This window comes from Mesocricetus auratus, unplaced genomic scaffold, assembly GCF_017639785.1.
Source record: "Mesocricetus auratus isolate SY011 unplaced genomic scaffold, BCM_Maur_2.0 Super-Scaffold_100707, whole genome shotgun sequence".
NCBI lineage: Eukaryota > Metazoa > Chordata > Mammalia > Rodentia > Cricetidae > Mesocricetus > Mesocricetus auratus.
Window position 1 is genome coordinate 783016 of NW_024429269.1, and position 17686 is coordinate 800701.

Consider the following 17686-nt stretch of genomic DNA (forward strand, 5'->3'; position numbering starts at 1 on the left):
GGCCTGTCATAGGAAGGAAGACTAAAGTGAGGCCTGCCGTGCAGTGAAAGGTGACTCCATGTTTATGTGTCCTTCCTATGGCTTCTTTTATAGCAGGTGATGAGTTCTGCAAAAGAGAATGTGTGCAACTCATACACTACAGAAGCTGAGCCCTGTAAAGAGAAGAACGTGAACAGGAGGAAATCTCAAGAAAGAAAATGTACAAGCAAAGCACTTCCTGGAAAGAAACAGGTAAGGATGCTTTTCACAATGTACTTCATATGGTGTGGTACATTTCTTCATTGTACGGTAAGGAAAGCAAAGGTATATATATGTACATTCCTTCATTGTCTGATAAGGGAACCGTGGCGGTGCCTCTGCTCATTACCTTAAGAGGCCAGTTCTGTTCCTGCATCCTCTGTGTGTGCATCCAGCCCAGTAAGCAATAGACACATGGAATTGCTTCTCTTTTTTAAGAAGTGTACATCTGTTTCTTTTTTTCCCTTCATGTTTCATTATGTAGCCCAGGGTGGCCTTGGGCTCAACATCTTCCTCCTTTGATCTCCCCATGCTGGGAATATATGTATCATGCCCATCTCTCAATATTCTTCATGTATGCACATATCTTTTTATTAATGCTTGTGACCCTCAAAAAGAAGATGTTTCGGCATCTTCACCAGTTAACTTTCCTGTTTATCTTCAGCTTCAGCTTTCCTCTTTCAGGATTGGGTTCCGGGCTTGATTAACTGAATAATAGTCAATGCTAACTATTTGTATTCACCCCGATTACTTTTAATAGATCTCCCAGGTCAGCTAAGGCCATTCTCAAGCCAGTTTGTTACGCATGAACTTATCAAACTTTGCCTGATATTTGCGATAGTCGCAAAATGTCTGTCACAAATAAATGGCTGCGGCACCAATCCTCTGTGGTGGGGTCCACATGCCTCCTTCACACTCTGCTGCCCCAGAATGTGAAGCTGCCCTGTGCCAGCATGATGTTAGCAACCCTGACACTTAAGGTTCCCTCAGCCATGCGTCTTTGAACTCTCCTTGTAACTGGCCATGAATGCTACACTTTGCCTGTACATGGCTGGTTATCTTATCGAGAGATGAGTGAACCAACTGCTACATGGACATCTATCCATAGAGTCACTTCTATATCTAAAGAAAAGATTGGAAGCCAACTTGAAGGCGCCTCACTGTCTGTGTGCTTAGCTCACCCAGTATCTTTACACTGTTCCCTTTCCCTTGGTGTTCTGTTGATCCTGACTGTCCTTCTCTGGGGCCACCTATTCCTCATGCTTCCCTCTGCTACCTTCTGCTTGTTAATACTTCACATTGTCTCCGGCCTAGAAATGCCCACTTAGCTTCCTCTCTGACCTCAGTCTGTATTTACCCACATTACTCAGTCTCTTAATTACAGATCAGTTCTACCAAGAGTGATATCCTGGCCCTCTGGCTCCTCTGAGCTTTCAGATGTCCACAATTTTATGATTCCTGAGCTCCTTGAACTGTTGCATGTGTTCTTGTAGTATTCTCATTTCTATGTCCTTTTCAGCTGCCTTGTCTACTTGGGAAAGTTTCAGCTCCAGGTTACTTACGCCTTCTGACATCTAATGCTACTGAGACACAGATGTGGGGTATGCATCTAGAGTCAGAGCTTTGGGTGATAGCTGAAAATCACTCTCATCTTCCACTTTATCTGAATTATTTTTCCACTAAATATGGTCATTTAGTTACTAAGATCAGCGTAAACTTTATAGTGCTGTTCTCAATAGACATCTTAGCAGTATTTGACCTAATAGAACACTCACTTGCAATATCTATTAAAAGTTGATTTTCAACAGGCAGTGGTGGCCCATGCCTTTAATCTCAGCACTTAGGGACAGAGACAGGCAGATCTTAGAATTCAAGGCCAACTTGGTCTACAGTAAAAGTTCCAGAACCACCAGAGCTACACAGGAACCCCGTCCCAAAATCAAAACAAACAAAAAAAGCTGATTTTTCTTCTACACTGTCTTATATGCATTCCCTAGAATTCTGCTCTCAAACCTTGTAAATCATGTGCTTTGTGATGGCTTCATATGCAGTATGTTTATTAATGACAAGGATTTAAAACCATGTCTTCTTGATTCATAAACCTCAGTCCAGCTGCCTACTGGACACACCTTCTAAAGTCACCTGTTACAAGCCAACATTTCCAAATTAGTGTCTCTCCTCAGGAAACCTACACAAAACATCTATGATTTTTTTCTTAGTCTATGACTCAAAAAAAGACTTTTTTTCTTGATAGGCACAGATACACCTGAGTCATCAAATTCAGAAGTAACAATTGTCCTGCTTATTTTCTTTTTTAGACTTAGGGAAATGGTGAAAAATTACCTTATTTTAAAAGTGTATTTGTGTTCAGTCAATGGTATACATACCATTTTTTTATCTATAGCTTTAAAAAACACAGTTACAAATAATTCATATTTGTAAAGTAATTCATATATTTCTTCCTAGCAAATCAGTGGCCAGACAATTCAGGAAGACTAAACATTAGATTGCTCTAATCCCTTCCAGGACCCTGCTGTATTAATTGATATAATTTAAGCAATAGAGGTAGAATAGCAATGAGAAGGGGTGTTAAGCAACAGATGACAGCCTTCAATGAATTTCTAGAAGACAAGGCAGATGGGAACATGTTGACGGATAGAAGAGGTGGAAAGATTTACAGTTCAGAATGTGCTAGGGAAGAAACTAGAGGGATCTGGGAACCAGCCTGCTTGTGGGAATCCCAAGAGACGCTGGCCCAGAATTGGCAGGTACAATGGATGGGAAGCGTGAGAAGTAGTACTGAAAAAAAAGATTAATTGAAGTTTTATATATGGAACAGTCTGCACCAGTTGGCATGCTATCCTTCTTTCCCGCCCTGATGTTCAGACCAGATGTTGTCATCTAGGTTAAAGCCCCATTCTGGCATCTGTAAATTCCCACAGTCTTAACAGCCAACTCTTGCCCTAACACAAAGCCTAACAACTGAGATACTCTTGTATTGCACTGCCTTGCCGTGACCCACCCCTGACCCTACAGGAAGTTCCCAAGGAAATTTTCCATACAGTAAGGAAACTAACCGAGCTAGAGCACACAGGAAACTCATATCAATCTAGTCTGTTCTTAATTAAGAATCAGATCATTGAGTAGAACCAATATTGTTAAAGAGACAAGTTAAAATACTAGTAAGTTACAAACAAAGCAAAGACTTGATCTCAGAGAAGTCGACTATGGACTTAAGAAATTAAGAAGGGGATTCTATAAAAGGGGAACAGAAAAATAATTGGAAAATTAAGAGGTTCTTTCTGAGTCTTCATCTGACTTCTCAAGGCTCTGCCAGCTGGGTACACGTCCTGCTGAGCCATTGATCTCCACAAGTGATCTGCCCTTGAACCTGTAAGAAGTAGAAATGCTCACTGTAGGTCACCTATACCAGAGCAGAGGTGGATCAGGTGGGTGACATTCCCTAGAGTCAGAACAGCCTCTCCACTGTTGCATGGGATGATTTCAGCTCAAGGAAATGCTGCAACCTGGTCCTGATACACCTGGATGTTCCCAGCAGGCATTTTCCCAACTACTGGGAAAGGCAATGTGTCCTCATAGTCAAGAGGAAGGACCATCAATGCTGTATTGCTGTAAAGAGACATAACCAAGGCAAGTCTTACAAAAGAAAGCATTGATTGGGGCCTTTTAGAGTTTCAAGATATTTAGTTATCATCATAACAGGGAGCTTGGCAGCATGCAGGCAAACATGGTGCTGCAGGGTAGCTGAGAGATCTACATCTGGCTCAGCAAGCAGCAGGAAGAGCAAGACACTGGATCTGCCTTGAGCTTTTGAAACCTCAAAACCCACCCCCACTGCCATTCTTTCTTCAACAAGCCCATATGACCTAATCCTTCCAAATAGTGTCACTTTCTATATGCCTGTGTCCGCCATTTTCATACATAACCACCACAGCCAGTGACATCAGTAGAGACAATTTTTTATTTTAAGGACTTGGACTGTGCTACTGCATCTATCTGGTTTATGAGCATTGCAGGCCACTGAAACAGGAGAAGCTCACTCCGAGTGACTAACCTGCAGACCACTGTGGTAAACTCAGTGGCAACCTTCCACAAAAAGCCTTACCGGGGTTCCAATAAGGGGCCTGGCATGTATTACCAGGCTGAGTGGGATGAAAATGAGCCAACATTGACAGTAATTGTCCAGAAACTGTTGAACCTGGAGATGTAAGTGGTGCTTAAGTCCCTGACAATTTTTCTCAATCAGTGACACCTGTGGAATTCCAGATGTCCCCACAGAGACCTGCAGAGTAGGTTACAATGACATTTTACTGTCTTTATTCACTCATCATGTTCCTTCTTCATTCACATTTGAGCCTTGTTTTAGGGATATTCTAGTGACTGTGGCATCATATCATTAATTTTTTAAAAAGCAATCAAAGAAGAAAAATATCAGTAAAAGACCATATATAAAGGAGTGCAGCAAAGAATCACTAAGGGAGGCATTAAAGAAGAGGATTCATGGCTTCTGCTTTGATAATTCTGACACCAGTTAGGCACAGTGGCATCTTCTGATACAGGTGTTCATAGTACTGTCTCTCATCAAATGACCAGAAGCTCATGTCTCAAACCCATCATGGTACATTTCAGAGGATTTGATGACTGTCTGTATTGTAATCTTTTAAAAGAGCAACAGCAGAAAAGTGATAGGGAGAACGACCTCGTAGTTGTTGAGGCCTGACCATCCATCTATGCAATGCTGGATGGCAGGTTGTGGGAAATAAAGTATGCCTTTGTGCTTGTTTAATTGTTCGCTCTTCATTATTGATTGAGGAAAAGCCGATCTGGGGTTGTTTACTATTGTATTAACTCATTGTTTGCTTATATTTAAAGAAAAATATCAAATCCATTTTCATCACATCACTCCCCCATATGTGCACATATGTAATATATAGCAGTAGTTAGACTGGAGAATAAAGGAATTTCTAAAAAGTATCATAGGGGAGTTAGTTAACCAATCCAAGAAACTTCACTGGAGCTCAAAAAGAAAGGGAAAATTTTTAATAGAAGAAATTGAAAATATAATATTTCTCAAAATTGAAGAAAGTGCTTTTCAAGCTAACAGAGCCTAGAAATGCTCGGTGTTTTTGTTACTTTTCAGTTGCAATGATAAAACACTAAGACCAGGGTAACTAAGAAAAAGTGTAGTTGGTCTTAAGGTTTCAGAGGGTTGGCATTTAAGATACATCATGGAATGAAGGCATGGTGGCAGGCAGTTGAAGCAGAGGCCAAGAGTTCACATCACCATCTGTAAGCAGGAAGTAAAGAGAACTATCTCCAAATGGTCTATGTCTTTAATTTTTTTTTTAATTTTCATTAAAATGAATTATGTCTTAGAAACATGCATGCTTCACATGCCAATCCCAGCTTCCTCTCCCACCCCTCCTCCCTTGTCTCTCCCCCAGCCCCCCACCCAATCCCCACATCATTCCCCAGGGAGGGTGAGGCCCTCCTTGTGGGGGGGAGTCTCCAGAGTCTGCCATAAAAAAGTATGAAACACTTCATGAATTTGCGTGTCATCCTTGTGCAGGGGCCATACTAATCTTCTCTGTATGGTGCCAGTTTTATTGTATACGCTGCTGAAGCGAGCACCTATGTCTTTAACTTTAAAACCTGCCCCAATGACGCATGTCCTCTGTATAGGCCAAGCCTAACCCTCCTAAACAGCCATCAACAAGTATTCAAATGTCTGAAACTTATAGGAGATATCTCATTCCCACCATCATGTCTGCTACATTGAAAGGCGGGGCAGTGTGAAACTAAAGAACATAGATAATAAGAAGAGTGGACTTTGCTTTTAAAGAAACAATCCAAGTAGCATCAAATTTCTCAGAAATTAAAACTATCTCTGGTGTGCAAAGATGCTCAAACTCACTTTCAGGGACCATTTGATCATCACAAGCCCCCCTGGACCAGGAGTTAGCAAAGATGTAGGAGTTGGAAGTATACATTGCTAGTGGGACAAAAAGATGCACTCAGACTTCTTTTGAGTGATTCAGATGTTTGCAGAAGTGAATTTGGGAGGGTCTGGCTGAATCTAATATTCATTTACCCTTCAACTTAGCATTTTTGATTTTGGGAATGACTCAAAGGTCCACTGACAAAAATACAAAAAGGTATGTGTCCCAAGTTATTTATCATATCACTGTAAAGCAGAAGGTTAAACATAAACCCAGTGGCATCAGATAATAGACTTGATTGTTAAAGTAGACTGTCCACCGAGTAAGCATTAAAAGCTGTAGAAAATAGTGAAGAACGCTTCCATATGCTGCTATGGAGTGGTGCCAGAATATACTTAGCAAGAAAGTAACTTATAAACAGTGTATATAAGCAACAATTATTGCTTGTCTCTCACTAAGTCACATTTGCAAGTAGCATTTGAAATGTTCTTAAAGAGATGAAGTTAAAATGAGGTCATTGGGATGGGCTCTAATCAAATCTATGAGACGTAAAAATTTGGATATAGAATCAGGGGTGCTTGTGCACAAAGGAATGGACATGTAATGACACAGGGCGAGGCCATTTGCAAAGCAGGGAGTTAAGATAAACCAGTCAGCACATTGATCTTGAACTTCAAGCATTCAGAATTGTGAAATAGAGTTAGCCTACCAAGCCTGAGATGACTTTGGTAAGTTGATGCTAACAGTTGGACTACCATTATCTAAGAAAAGAAGAACATATATATTTAATTCCTTTTATTTATTTATTTTTTAAAGAAAAAAAAAGCAGTTGCCAGGAAGTGGTGGTGCATGCCTTTAGTGCCAGCACACATAGAAACCCTACCTGGGGGTGAGGGGTTAAAAAAAAAGTTAAAAGCAGATTATCCAGGGATGTCAACAGAGCTTAGTGGGTAAAGGCATTTATCACCAAGCCCTAGGACCTGAGTTTGATCCACTTGATCTACCCGGTGAAAGGTAAAAACTAATCCCCTCAAAGATGTCTGCTAATCTCCATATACATGTCATGGCATATGTACACACATGCGTGCAGACACACACACGCTAATTTAGAAGAAAAAAGTTGAGCTTATTGTCCTATAGACACTGGTAACTGGAATAGGAAAATGCATGCTATTTTTTAGTTATGACTTACAACCTTGCAAATGTTTTATATTTTTGGTTATGAGCCTAACCTTTAATGGCTGAGCCATCTCTTTAGCCCCATGCATGTTTTATATGACTACAAATCAAGAGAATTCTTTAAAATTGAGGTGAAAATGAAACAATTTTACTATATTGAGTTTGTAGCTTAACCTCCTTAAAAAGCTTTTAAACCTGCAAATTAGAATATGTTACAATATACTTAAAGACCAAATATAACTTCAAAGAAGCAGTGTAAGACACTCATTGATAGAAGAACTTAGTTTAAAATATAAATAATTTTTATTGTCATTAAGAATTAAGTCTTCACTATGAGACAGAAGATTGTAGATCAGTTATTTAAGACTAAGTTTGAAGGGGGGGTATTGGTATGAGTTCATTGTCATTTTCCACTTAAAAGAATTTTCTAGCCCTTTTGTTGAAAATAAGGAAGAACAAGTATCTCTGATCCCACTGCCATACCTACTGTCAGAGACCTGGATTCTCAAATTTGCAGTAACGTATAGAAAGTGAACCAGGGTCTTATTAAAGAGCATCTGATAGCCAGTCATTGCAGAACACTGAAACACAAGCGTGGGGTAGGTGGTACCATGCAAATTTGTAACAGTGCTTTGTCTGAAAGTGTGCTGTCATACCACTTCACTGTGTGGAGAAGAAAGCCTGAGCTCCATTTCAGGTAAATTGTTGATGAGTTGGTTCAGCTCATAAGAAGTGATCATCTGAGCTGGTAAAATTATTAAATAAATTGGAGGGACATCAGAAGAAACATTCAGCAGGATATGAGCATTGTAGAGTAGGAAAAAATATGTTCAGACTACATATGACAAAATAAGGAATCCAAGAACAAGAAATTAGCCCAACTTTAAAAATGAGCAAAGAACCTGGATAATATTTTTCATGATCTATCAAGTGGTCCCAGCAGTACTAGTTGTCAGGGAAAAGGGACTCAAAACAGATGAGATGCCACATTACACCTTTTGGGCTGAGTGTTATAGATAGATAGTAGGTTCTGTTGAGAATCTAATGGAAGGTAGCCATAGTGGAAGACACTATATGTGTGACCCAGAAATCCCACTACTGGGTATTGAGATGCGAAGTCAGCCTGTCAAAGAGAAGCTCTACTTCCATTTGTATGTTATTCATAATGGCCATCATAAGCTTAACCTAAGTGTACATGGAAGGATGGATAAGAAAGAAGATATATTTAGACACTGCTAAACTATTTGGTCACAAACATGAACTACTGTCATTTGCAACAGCATGTTTCATGCCTGTGGGATGTTGTCCTGAATGAAATTAGCCAGACACAGAAACAGTTACAATATCTGACTCAGAAGCAATGAGTCAGATAATGGTTGGTGACAGCTGCAGATTATTGCAGACTGGGGACTTGTTAAAGAGTACGGTTTACCAAGCATAGTGGCACATACTTCTAATCCCAGCATGTAGGCTGAGGCAGGAAGATTGCCACTAGTAGTTCCAGGCCAATCTAGACTGTATTGAGGCCCTGTCTGAAAAGAATTGATACTTTCTAGAGTAAACCACAGTGAAGAGTGCACTTGGAAGTCCCTGACTACAGCTTAACTATTCTCAACAAAAGAAAGTATGGGACAGATCTGTTGATTAGCTTGGTTTAATCACCATAAGATGTATGCATATGTCAAAGTAGCACATAATATGTCCAGTTTTAGTTTGTTACACAGATGGTACCTGTTAATGTTTGTCAAAACTTAGTCTAAACAGGCTTCAGGGTCCATTTTATTAGTAGACCCAGAAATCCACCCAAAGCCAGACTTCAGATAATTCCATGAGAAGTACTCACCAAATAAGTGGGTTTTTTTTAAAGATCCCTCACCAGCACCCCAAAAATAAAACCTCATAGAGTAAGAGAAACTTAGAGCTATATCTGAGCCAACCTTACCATTTCCAGATTACATGGCTCCCCATGGGATTCCTTATGTCTTTGGTTACTTTGCTATAAGGAAGGCTTTTATAGTTGTTTTGTTTTTAAATATTCAAGTAAATTCCAGGTTTTGGCCAGTTTTTAGTCTTTACTAGTCAGATCTCCTTATGGGTAATCAGTGCTTAGATGCCCTGTTAGGGCAGATCTCTTATCATTTTTCTGGTATATTAGCTCATGACCTTAAAACAGAATGTTAGTCCTTATTCACATGTCTTAGTTAGGGTTTCTGTTACTGTGATGAAACAACATAACTTAAGGGCAAATTGGGGAGATAAGGGTTTGTTTTTATTTCGCTTACACTTCCATATCACTGCTCATCATTGAAGGAAGTCAGTACAGGAACTTGGAGGCCAGAACTGATGCAGAGGCCATGGAGGGGTGCTGTCTACTAGCTTGATCATGGCTCTGCCTGTTTTCTTACAGAACCTAGTACCAACATTGGCCCTCCCCGATCCATCACTAATTAAGAAAATGCCTTCCAGACTTTGCTCTTACTATTTTCTTTTTTTTACGAGACAGGGTTTCTCTGTATTGTTTTTTTGTTGTTGTTGTTTTGTTTTTTTTTTTTTTTTTTTTTTGGAGACTGTCGGTCCAGCCCGGCCTCAAACTCACAGAGATCCGCCTGCCTCTGCCTCCCGAGTGCTGGGATTAAAGGCGTGCGCCGCCACTGCCCGGCTAGAGTATTTTCTTAACTGAGTTTCCCTCCTTTCAGATGTTTTTAGCTTGTGTCAAGTTGGTATAAAACTATCCAGCACATTCACATTTCGTGGATTTTAGATAAGCTCTACACAGTTCATTTTCTTTGATGTTCATGTTTTTAAAGTATGGAAGGTCATAGGTATGCTAATTAGTTTGATGGAGCCATTCCAGGGCATATACATTATCAAAACATTGTAAACCATAGATACTTATATTTAACAATTTAAAGTTGCCTTGTGGTATTCTTCCTCACTCAAAGTAACAGGAAGAAATTTGGAAGATTATCAATAGCTAGGTGCTGGCTGTTCTAATGTGGGCATTGGTCAAGCCATGTCTTCACTTTGAGCTCCTTTTATCATTTGTTCTTAGAGAATTTCATACAGTGTGTTTTTATCATAGTCTTTCCTATACCTTCACCACCATCACCACCCAACTCCTTCCAGAACCTCTCCTCTCTACCCAGGCAACTGCATGTTTTTTCTCTCACTTAAAAAAGGAAGAAAAGAAAAAAGCCAGTAAAAAAAAAAAAAACATGGCATCTGATTGGTGTTGTCCATCTGCATGAAGCCTGCCATGTGGTTAACATACCCAGTACTCACTGTCCCTTGAAGAAAACTGTTTTTTTTTTTTCCTTCCCTTACCACCTACCATTTACAAATAGCTTCCTGGCCAAGGGTAGGACTTAGCCGCTTTCTCGCTGTCATGCTGGGATTTTTGCTGGCTTGAGTTTGTGCAGGTTTTGGGCACATTGTCTTGATAACTTAACCATAGCCTACGTAAGATGTCCTACCTTGACTCCCATTCTGCAGAGGACAGGACAACAATGGGGTATTCAGTTGACTTTACTTGGCAGTTAAGTGATAGGATTTGAACCCACAGGCCAAATGTTTCTCTTCTGAAGCACATCTGTGAACCCCACCTTAAAATATTTCTTTTCTCTTGGCTTTTCCATCCATTGACCAAGCCAGCATTCCCTCATCTAGTCCATGAAATGTCAGCAGATGTTCCATAAAAAATGTTTAATGGAAAAGAACCCAGTACTTTCCTGTGTGCATAGAGATTATTTATGCTGAGAATTTTTCACCAAATTATATGTAGATATATATTGCATATCACCAAGGGGAATATTCATCTTGTAGCTTTCTAAAATTATTTTTGCTTGGAATGTTGTTTTTGGTTTTGTTTTTACAAGTTATCCATAGATATCTTGAGGAACACAATTCTTGACTCTCATTCACTCCTTTACACAATTAGTTTCACCTAATTGTTGTAGGTTGTTCCTTGAGTATAAGCTCACAGGTGTGTTTGCCTGCCTTAGCCTATAGGAAACACTGCTTTTCCTGCAGTGACTGTATTATACAAGGGCCATATTAGCTACTATTCCTGCATGAATGCCAGGGTTGCAGATGCCAGCTGCCATCTATGGTCTGTGTTGAGTACCTACAAATACCATTTCCTTTACTGCACCACCAGAATAGTTGCCCCAAGATTAGAGGGGAACATTGTGCTTTCTGTACGTTCTGTCTGGAAAGCCTGTCAGCAGCAGAGTCCTCTCCTGTGTGCCTCAAGTCTGACATGGTGTCTGCGGGTGGTGACTGTGTGCTCTTAAACTAGGAGCCCTTAACGGCCACTTCCCGTTTACTTTAGTTCTCACAACATACGTGTGATCAACTGGTTTATCTCCATGAATGCCTCACTGGATTCACTTTCTGGAAGTATTAATTGTCAAAAACTTGTTTTATGTTGGAAGTCTGAGAATAGCTTTTATTCCTTTTGTTAGTAAAAGTCTTTCTTGTATTTCAGTATAATGTTGTAATTTCCTTAAAAGTTTTTTTTCCATATGGAAGATTTTTTTAAACAAAACCATTTCTTGGTGCTGGTAGGGCATTCAGAATTAAATGTAATCCTACATTCCATACGTTATTAAATCATTTTTTTTAAGTTTGTGGGTATTCACATTTTATAAGTCAGCTATCTTATTGTGGCCTCCTCTTTTATAGTATTAGAACTCAAACCTTGCATGCTAGGCAAGTACTCATTCTCTGAGCTCTGTCGCAAGCCTGTGTGACCGTGACCTCTTTATTTTAGTCATGATTAACTTATTTATTGTTTACATAAGTTCATCCAGATTTGTTACTTTTCAATGTTATCTAGGCACCTGTTGTCTCTTCAGCTAGGCTTATGAACACAAACCTAGTTCAGCCTTCCATAGCACTTCAGTTGATGATTCATGCTAGATTAGCCTTTTTATTTTATTTTATTATTATGTATGTGTTTTGCCTCTGTGTGCCTGGTGCCATCGGGTCCCCTGGGACTACAGTTACAGTTGTGAGCCACCTTGTTAGGTGCTGGGAATTGAACTCATGGACTCAGAAGAGTAGCCATGGCTCTTAATTAATTGATTAATCTTGGTTTATCATGCCTAGTTACAAATAATCTCATTAATTAGCTCTGTCCAACTCTTTTTTTTATTATTTTAATTTTAAATAGCTTGCTTCACATGTCAATCCCAGTCCCTCTCCCTCCCTCTGTCCAACTCTTTACCATCTAATCTGCCATTTTACTTTGAGTTTGGATTCATGTTTTATCCGACTTTATGTAAGTTACCTTGCTGTCATTTGAACTCAATTTTTAAAAATGGAATGACTGATTTTAAGTTTTTCTATTAAGAAAACTTTAAAAGATTTACTGTATAAATGCTAGTTAGAAATATCTTAGATTTGAAAGGGCCAGGATTGAACTTGTGCCTATATCATTCTTAGTTATAGTATCTGAATACATATCTTTTCAGGTTTTGAAACGTTACAGAAAAAAGAGAAGAAGGGGGAAGAAGAGTGTTGAGAAAAGTTTATATGGGGAAAGAGACATCGCATCCAAGAAGCCGCTCCTGAGCCCTATCCCTGAGCTGCCTGAAGTATCTGAAATGACGCCTCTGGCTGACTGCACACAGAGGCTGTGTTCAGGTGATGCTTCTCAGCCCCTCTCAGTTACTACTGTACTTTTTCTCTTCCCTCTTCCCATTCACTTTCATGAAAAAGACTGAATCCATTATCAGCAAAGGAAGTTGTAGTCTGTGATCTGATGAAACTCTCATCATTTTTATCAGAAAAATTCAAACACAAAATTTGCATGTAACTTTGGGGGAGATTGTTTCCGTTCATCTATTCTCTGCTGCATTTTGTTATGACAAAATATGTTTGGTTGTATGAATTATCACAGAAAGTGGGCAAGGTAATATATACATCTTAGAAGTTAATAATAATGCTGGACGGTAGTGGTACATGCCTTTAATCCCAGCACTCAAGAGACAGAGGCAGGTGGATCTACATGAGTTCAAGGCCAGCCTGGTCTACAGAGAGTTCCTGGACAGCCAGGGCTACACAGAGAAACCCTGTCTCAAAAAAACTGAAGGAAAAAAGTTAATAACAATAATAGGAAAACAGAAAAAACTTGCTTCATGTCATTTCCTTACAGTTATAACCTAGAAATGTTCATAAGTTGAGCATGATTACTTTGAAAGTTACTTTTACAAACAGACCAAGTTAACTTATCATAAGATTATTCATTTTATGTGTATGGGTGTTTTTCTTGCATGTGTGTATGTGTACCATATATATGCCTGGTGCCTGCTGTGGCCAGAAGAAGGCATCAGATCCCCAGAACTTGGAGTTACAGGTGGTTGTGAGTTACTGTGGGGTGTTAGAAACCAAACCCACACCCTCTGCGAGAGTAGCCAGTATTCTTAAGCACTGAGCCATCTCTCCAGCCCCTACAATGTATTCAAGATGAATATATGCGTCACTGTAGACTCTGGCTTCTACGGGCATCTCAACTTGAGGATAGAACAGGAGTTTAACAAGTACTCAGAATAACTCATTCCTGGCTCCTGTCCTTTGCTCCTGCCCTTTCATGTGGGGTGCTGTGGAATGGGAAGTCTGCCATTTCTACCTCCTTTTAATCTGGCCTTGATTCTGCTTATCTATTAAAACATTACTGCCTTCATTGCAGGGAAATACTAATGAATCTGTAATTGCTGTTGTCACACGAAAAGAGGGCTTAAGACAATTTAGTTTCTTTTCATCTCTCTAACTTTCTCTCCCCAGCACCTCTTTCTTTCAGTATGCTGTAAAAAATATATCAGTACTAATTTTAAAGTTATGAAAGAACCTAGTTAATATAGTCATTGTAAATCATGATTTCTATGAATCTCTAACTTTATATACTATTTACCTACTCTAGTCATGAATGCATTTTTTCAGATTGAAACATTGATTTTTTTAACTTTAGGCTCAGCTATATTTTATATGTATCTTTCAGCTTTTATTTAATTTAAAACATCTTTTATATTCACTTGAATGACCAACTAAAAGCATCATCTTAGATAGTAGAGATAGAATCTAATAGCATTGATTTAGAATCATAAGAACTGAATTTCTGTAGGACAGTGGTTCTCAACCTGTGAGGCAAAACCCCCTTGGGGGCTGAACAACCCTTTCACAGGGGTCAGCTAAGGCCATCAGGAAGTGCAGATACTTATATCACAATTCATAACAGTAGCAAAATTACAGTTATGGAGTAGCAATAAATGTAATTTTATGGTTGAGGGTCATACAGCATGAGGAACTGTTTAAAGGACCGCAGCATGAGGAAGGTTGAGAACCCCTGCTCTAGGGCATGTCCCTTCTCAGTCTCAAACCTGACTAGTTGCTTTCTCACCTGTGAAGTACTGCAAACATACACAGAGCTATGTGTGATGTTCTTGTCCAGAGGACGAAGCTTAGTCAGAAAGAAGGGGGCAGGGCTGGCTGGACTTTGAAACTGGGTTCCATGGCTCTGTCTACTTTTTATACATTATATTTTATATCTGTTTTTATATATATTTTATGGGCATTCTTAGAAACCATGACAGCTGTATACTTCAGTTGCTATGTCTTCATGTACCCCAGAATTCTCATTTTTATCACCTTGTTTCAAGAAGACACTGAGTGAAGAATTTTAGAAGTGTGGTACTGTCTGTTTTTTCAGGAACTATTTCACACTATTGGACCTTGTAGTGTGGGAAGTGCATTAAAGAAAAGGAAACTAAGACAGCAGTCTCATTTTCATAGTCTGAACTTGTGTGCTTTATTAATTCATGCGTTGAACACTTGTTTTCTTAACCTGTGACGGGGGCAGTGAGAGGGACGGAGAATGACGGATGAGAAGAAGAACAGTGTGTTGATTGTGGGTTGTGTAAGTCTGAAAGCTTAAGAGACAGTATTACTTGGAACACATTTATGAGTCAAAGACTGCTTATTTAATAGGCAATGTGCTGTTCTCTTGTAATTGAATTTAAGTGTGTTTATATGCCGTAGATGATTTCAACGTAAGTGACGAACAGGAAGAAGTGATTTCTCTTGAAATTCCCGCGAAAAGAAAAAGACTCTTGCCCCCGGAGGAAGATTTGCCTGAGTGGGATCCAGCTTTTGATCAGTCTCGTGTGTCTGAATTGTGCGTGTTGCTGGCGACTGCTGCTTCTGAAGGAGAGCCAGATGCCAAGACCAGGGACACAGGCGGAGCAGATAACTCCAGAGCCAAAAGTATGCATCAAAGTGCAAAGGAACCAAAAACTGAGACCGAGACTGGAAGCAGTTCCGAGCCTTGTGCTTCTGTGACCCAAGGGCACATTGTGTCAGATATTCCAAAGCCTCTGTGTAGCCCTTGTTGCCAGGAATTTTCCAAGACTGATGAAAATACAGAAAATTCTTGTGAGGTTCTTACGGTTTCAGAGAATATGAATGTAAAGTGTGAGGAAGAGAGTGCATGCCCGGCTCCAGAGGGGACTCTGCAGTGCGACCCTGTCACCTCTGACTTGGACAGAGAGCACGATCGTTCAGATGGTCCAGTTGAAAATCTGAAAGAATCCACAAGCCACAGTGAGACCGTGGGAAGAAAATGTGCGGAAAGCGGCAACCTCCTGAGTGGCAGAGATAGGAAACAGAGGAGACTCTCAGTGCATTGCTGTGAGGGTCAGAGTTCAGACGTGGAACCAAACAGGAGCTCTGCGTCTTCCAACAGTGGGGGAAGCTCTGCAGAACTTAGCTTAGGAAATCCCCAGCTGTGTGAAGATTTATCTGTAGCCATAGAGCAAAGCTTTCAGAGAACAAGTACTAAAGCCAAAGTGAGACGCAGCACAAGGCTCCAGGGAGACTTGGATAACACAGGGCTTGTGTGGATGCTGCCTCCCACTCCGCCCACGTCCCGGAAAGTCAAAAGGAGAATGACGATTTGTGCCTTTGAAAGCATGTCCTCCAAAGAAGAGACTGGATCCTCGGGACAAACTCCAGGTCCGCTGCCATCCATCCCAGTCAGTGGGTGCCAGGGTGTTGGTTCTTCCAGACTACCTGGGAAAAGGAGGAAGAGCTGTGCGTCTACACTCCCAAATGCTGAGAGTACCACTGAGGCAGCACACTTGAAGAGGAAGCCCTCTGTCAAGAAGGATGAGAGCTTTCAACTGCAGTGAGGGGCTGGACACAGGAGAGCAACCGAGGAAGGAGCTGACTCTTCCGCCTGGAGTGACGTGTTAGGAGGGACCCCAGCTTCCTCTCGCCTACTTCCATCTCTATTCAGCTTCAGTGCGTTGCAAGTTTCTAATAAAAAACATTTGAGTTGTGATGACTTTAAGTAGAAATGAGTGGATTTCTCCATCATCCAAAAAAAAAAAAATGATTGTGTATCTTCTCCCTCCAAATGCTAAATGTTTATTGGTCTTTTGCTAAAATGTTCGTTTCTAGACCCAACAATGTGTTTCTTCATTTTTATTCCTGGTAAGTCACATTTGCCACTGAAGGCTTAGACTGTTCTGGAAAACATCCTTTAAAGTAACTTTCTCTTTTCTTTGCTTGGATAACTTGGTTGTCTGTCTCAAACCAAAGTTTTCCTTTGGTAGTTAAATGAAAGTGAGGCCCTGCGTTGAAAACTTTCAGTGACTGAACTCTATAGATCCATTGTTACAAATGAATATGTAATTAGAAATGACTATGCAATCATTCTTCTAGATGGTTCAAATCAGTCATAGGTAATTCAGAATTTAATAATTGTTCCTATTAAATTTATTTTTGAAAAATAGAAACTTGAATATGTTCTAGAAAATTTGTTTACCAATGAAAAGAAAGCAAGCATGGTGTAGGTCACTGATTTCTTTTAACGGCATCTTTCAGCCTTTGAAACTTTTTGTTTCCTTATATCCATACTGTCACTTGCCTGTCCCCTCTGAGCTTAGCTTTTGCAACTCCCTAGTCTTGGTGACAAAAATTTAAAAATCTAAACTGTCTGCCTGCGTATATCTGGAATCTGTAAATGTAATAAATCATCTTATCATTAAACAATGGTCCCAGAAATCCTTTAAATCACTAGCTCTCCTTCAGCCTGATAGCAGAAACATGTTAACAAATAGAGCTCCCTATAAATAACACACCAGGGAAGAAAGCTCCTGCTGGGCGGCCCATTTCCCCCTCGGAGGTGGAGCTATTTGTTACCGCCTTGGCACCACCAGGTCTGGATCCCCTGCTGAGAAGGACTGATGGATTTTACATTAACAGGCAAAGTGATCCCCAATTTTCTTCTGCTCAAGGGTGAATTGTCCAAAACTTTCTTTTATCTCTACATGTAAATCATTTATGGACTTTTCTCTCCTGTGTATGCAGTCACCAAGTCAGTACCACTAAACACATACCAAAATGATAAAGAATTAACTCGTTTGGAAACTTCTTGGGTGATTTTTAAAAGGGGGGCAGGGTCCCAAACACACAAACTTAACATGTTAGAACTCATTGGGTTTTAAAAACAATTTTAGTATTTGCCCTTG

At 40.0% G+C, this 17686-nt stretch overlaps 1 protein-coding gene and 1 non-coding gene across 3 annotated transcripts in view; one reads left to right on the plus strand and one right to left on the minus strand.

The window, feature by feature from the left end:
• Cdca2 (cell division cycle associated 2) overlaps positions 1-17204 on the plus strand; it is a 38572-nt gene extending 21368 nt beyond the window's left edge. For both annotated transcript variants that reach the window (XM_013117214.3, XM_021230203.2), the window contains exons 13-15: positions 94-231; positions 12632-12803; positions 15195-17204. In XM_013117214.3, coding sequence (XP_012972668.2) covers positions 94-231; positions 12632-12803; positions 15195-16342 — 1458 coding nt within the window. In that variant the 3' untranslated portion in view covers positions 16343-17204. The remainder of the gene's footprint in view (positions 1-93; positions 232-12631; positions 12804-15194) is intronic.
• On the minus strand, positions 5564-5666 carry LOC121137891. The gene has a single exon (XR_005875158.1). It is a non-coding gene; the product is annotated as a U6 spliceosomal RNA (small nuclear RNA).
• Positions 17205-17686: the final 482 nt, after the last annotated feature.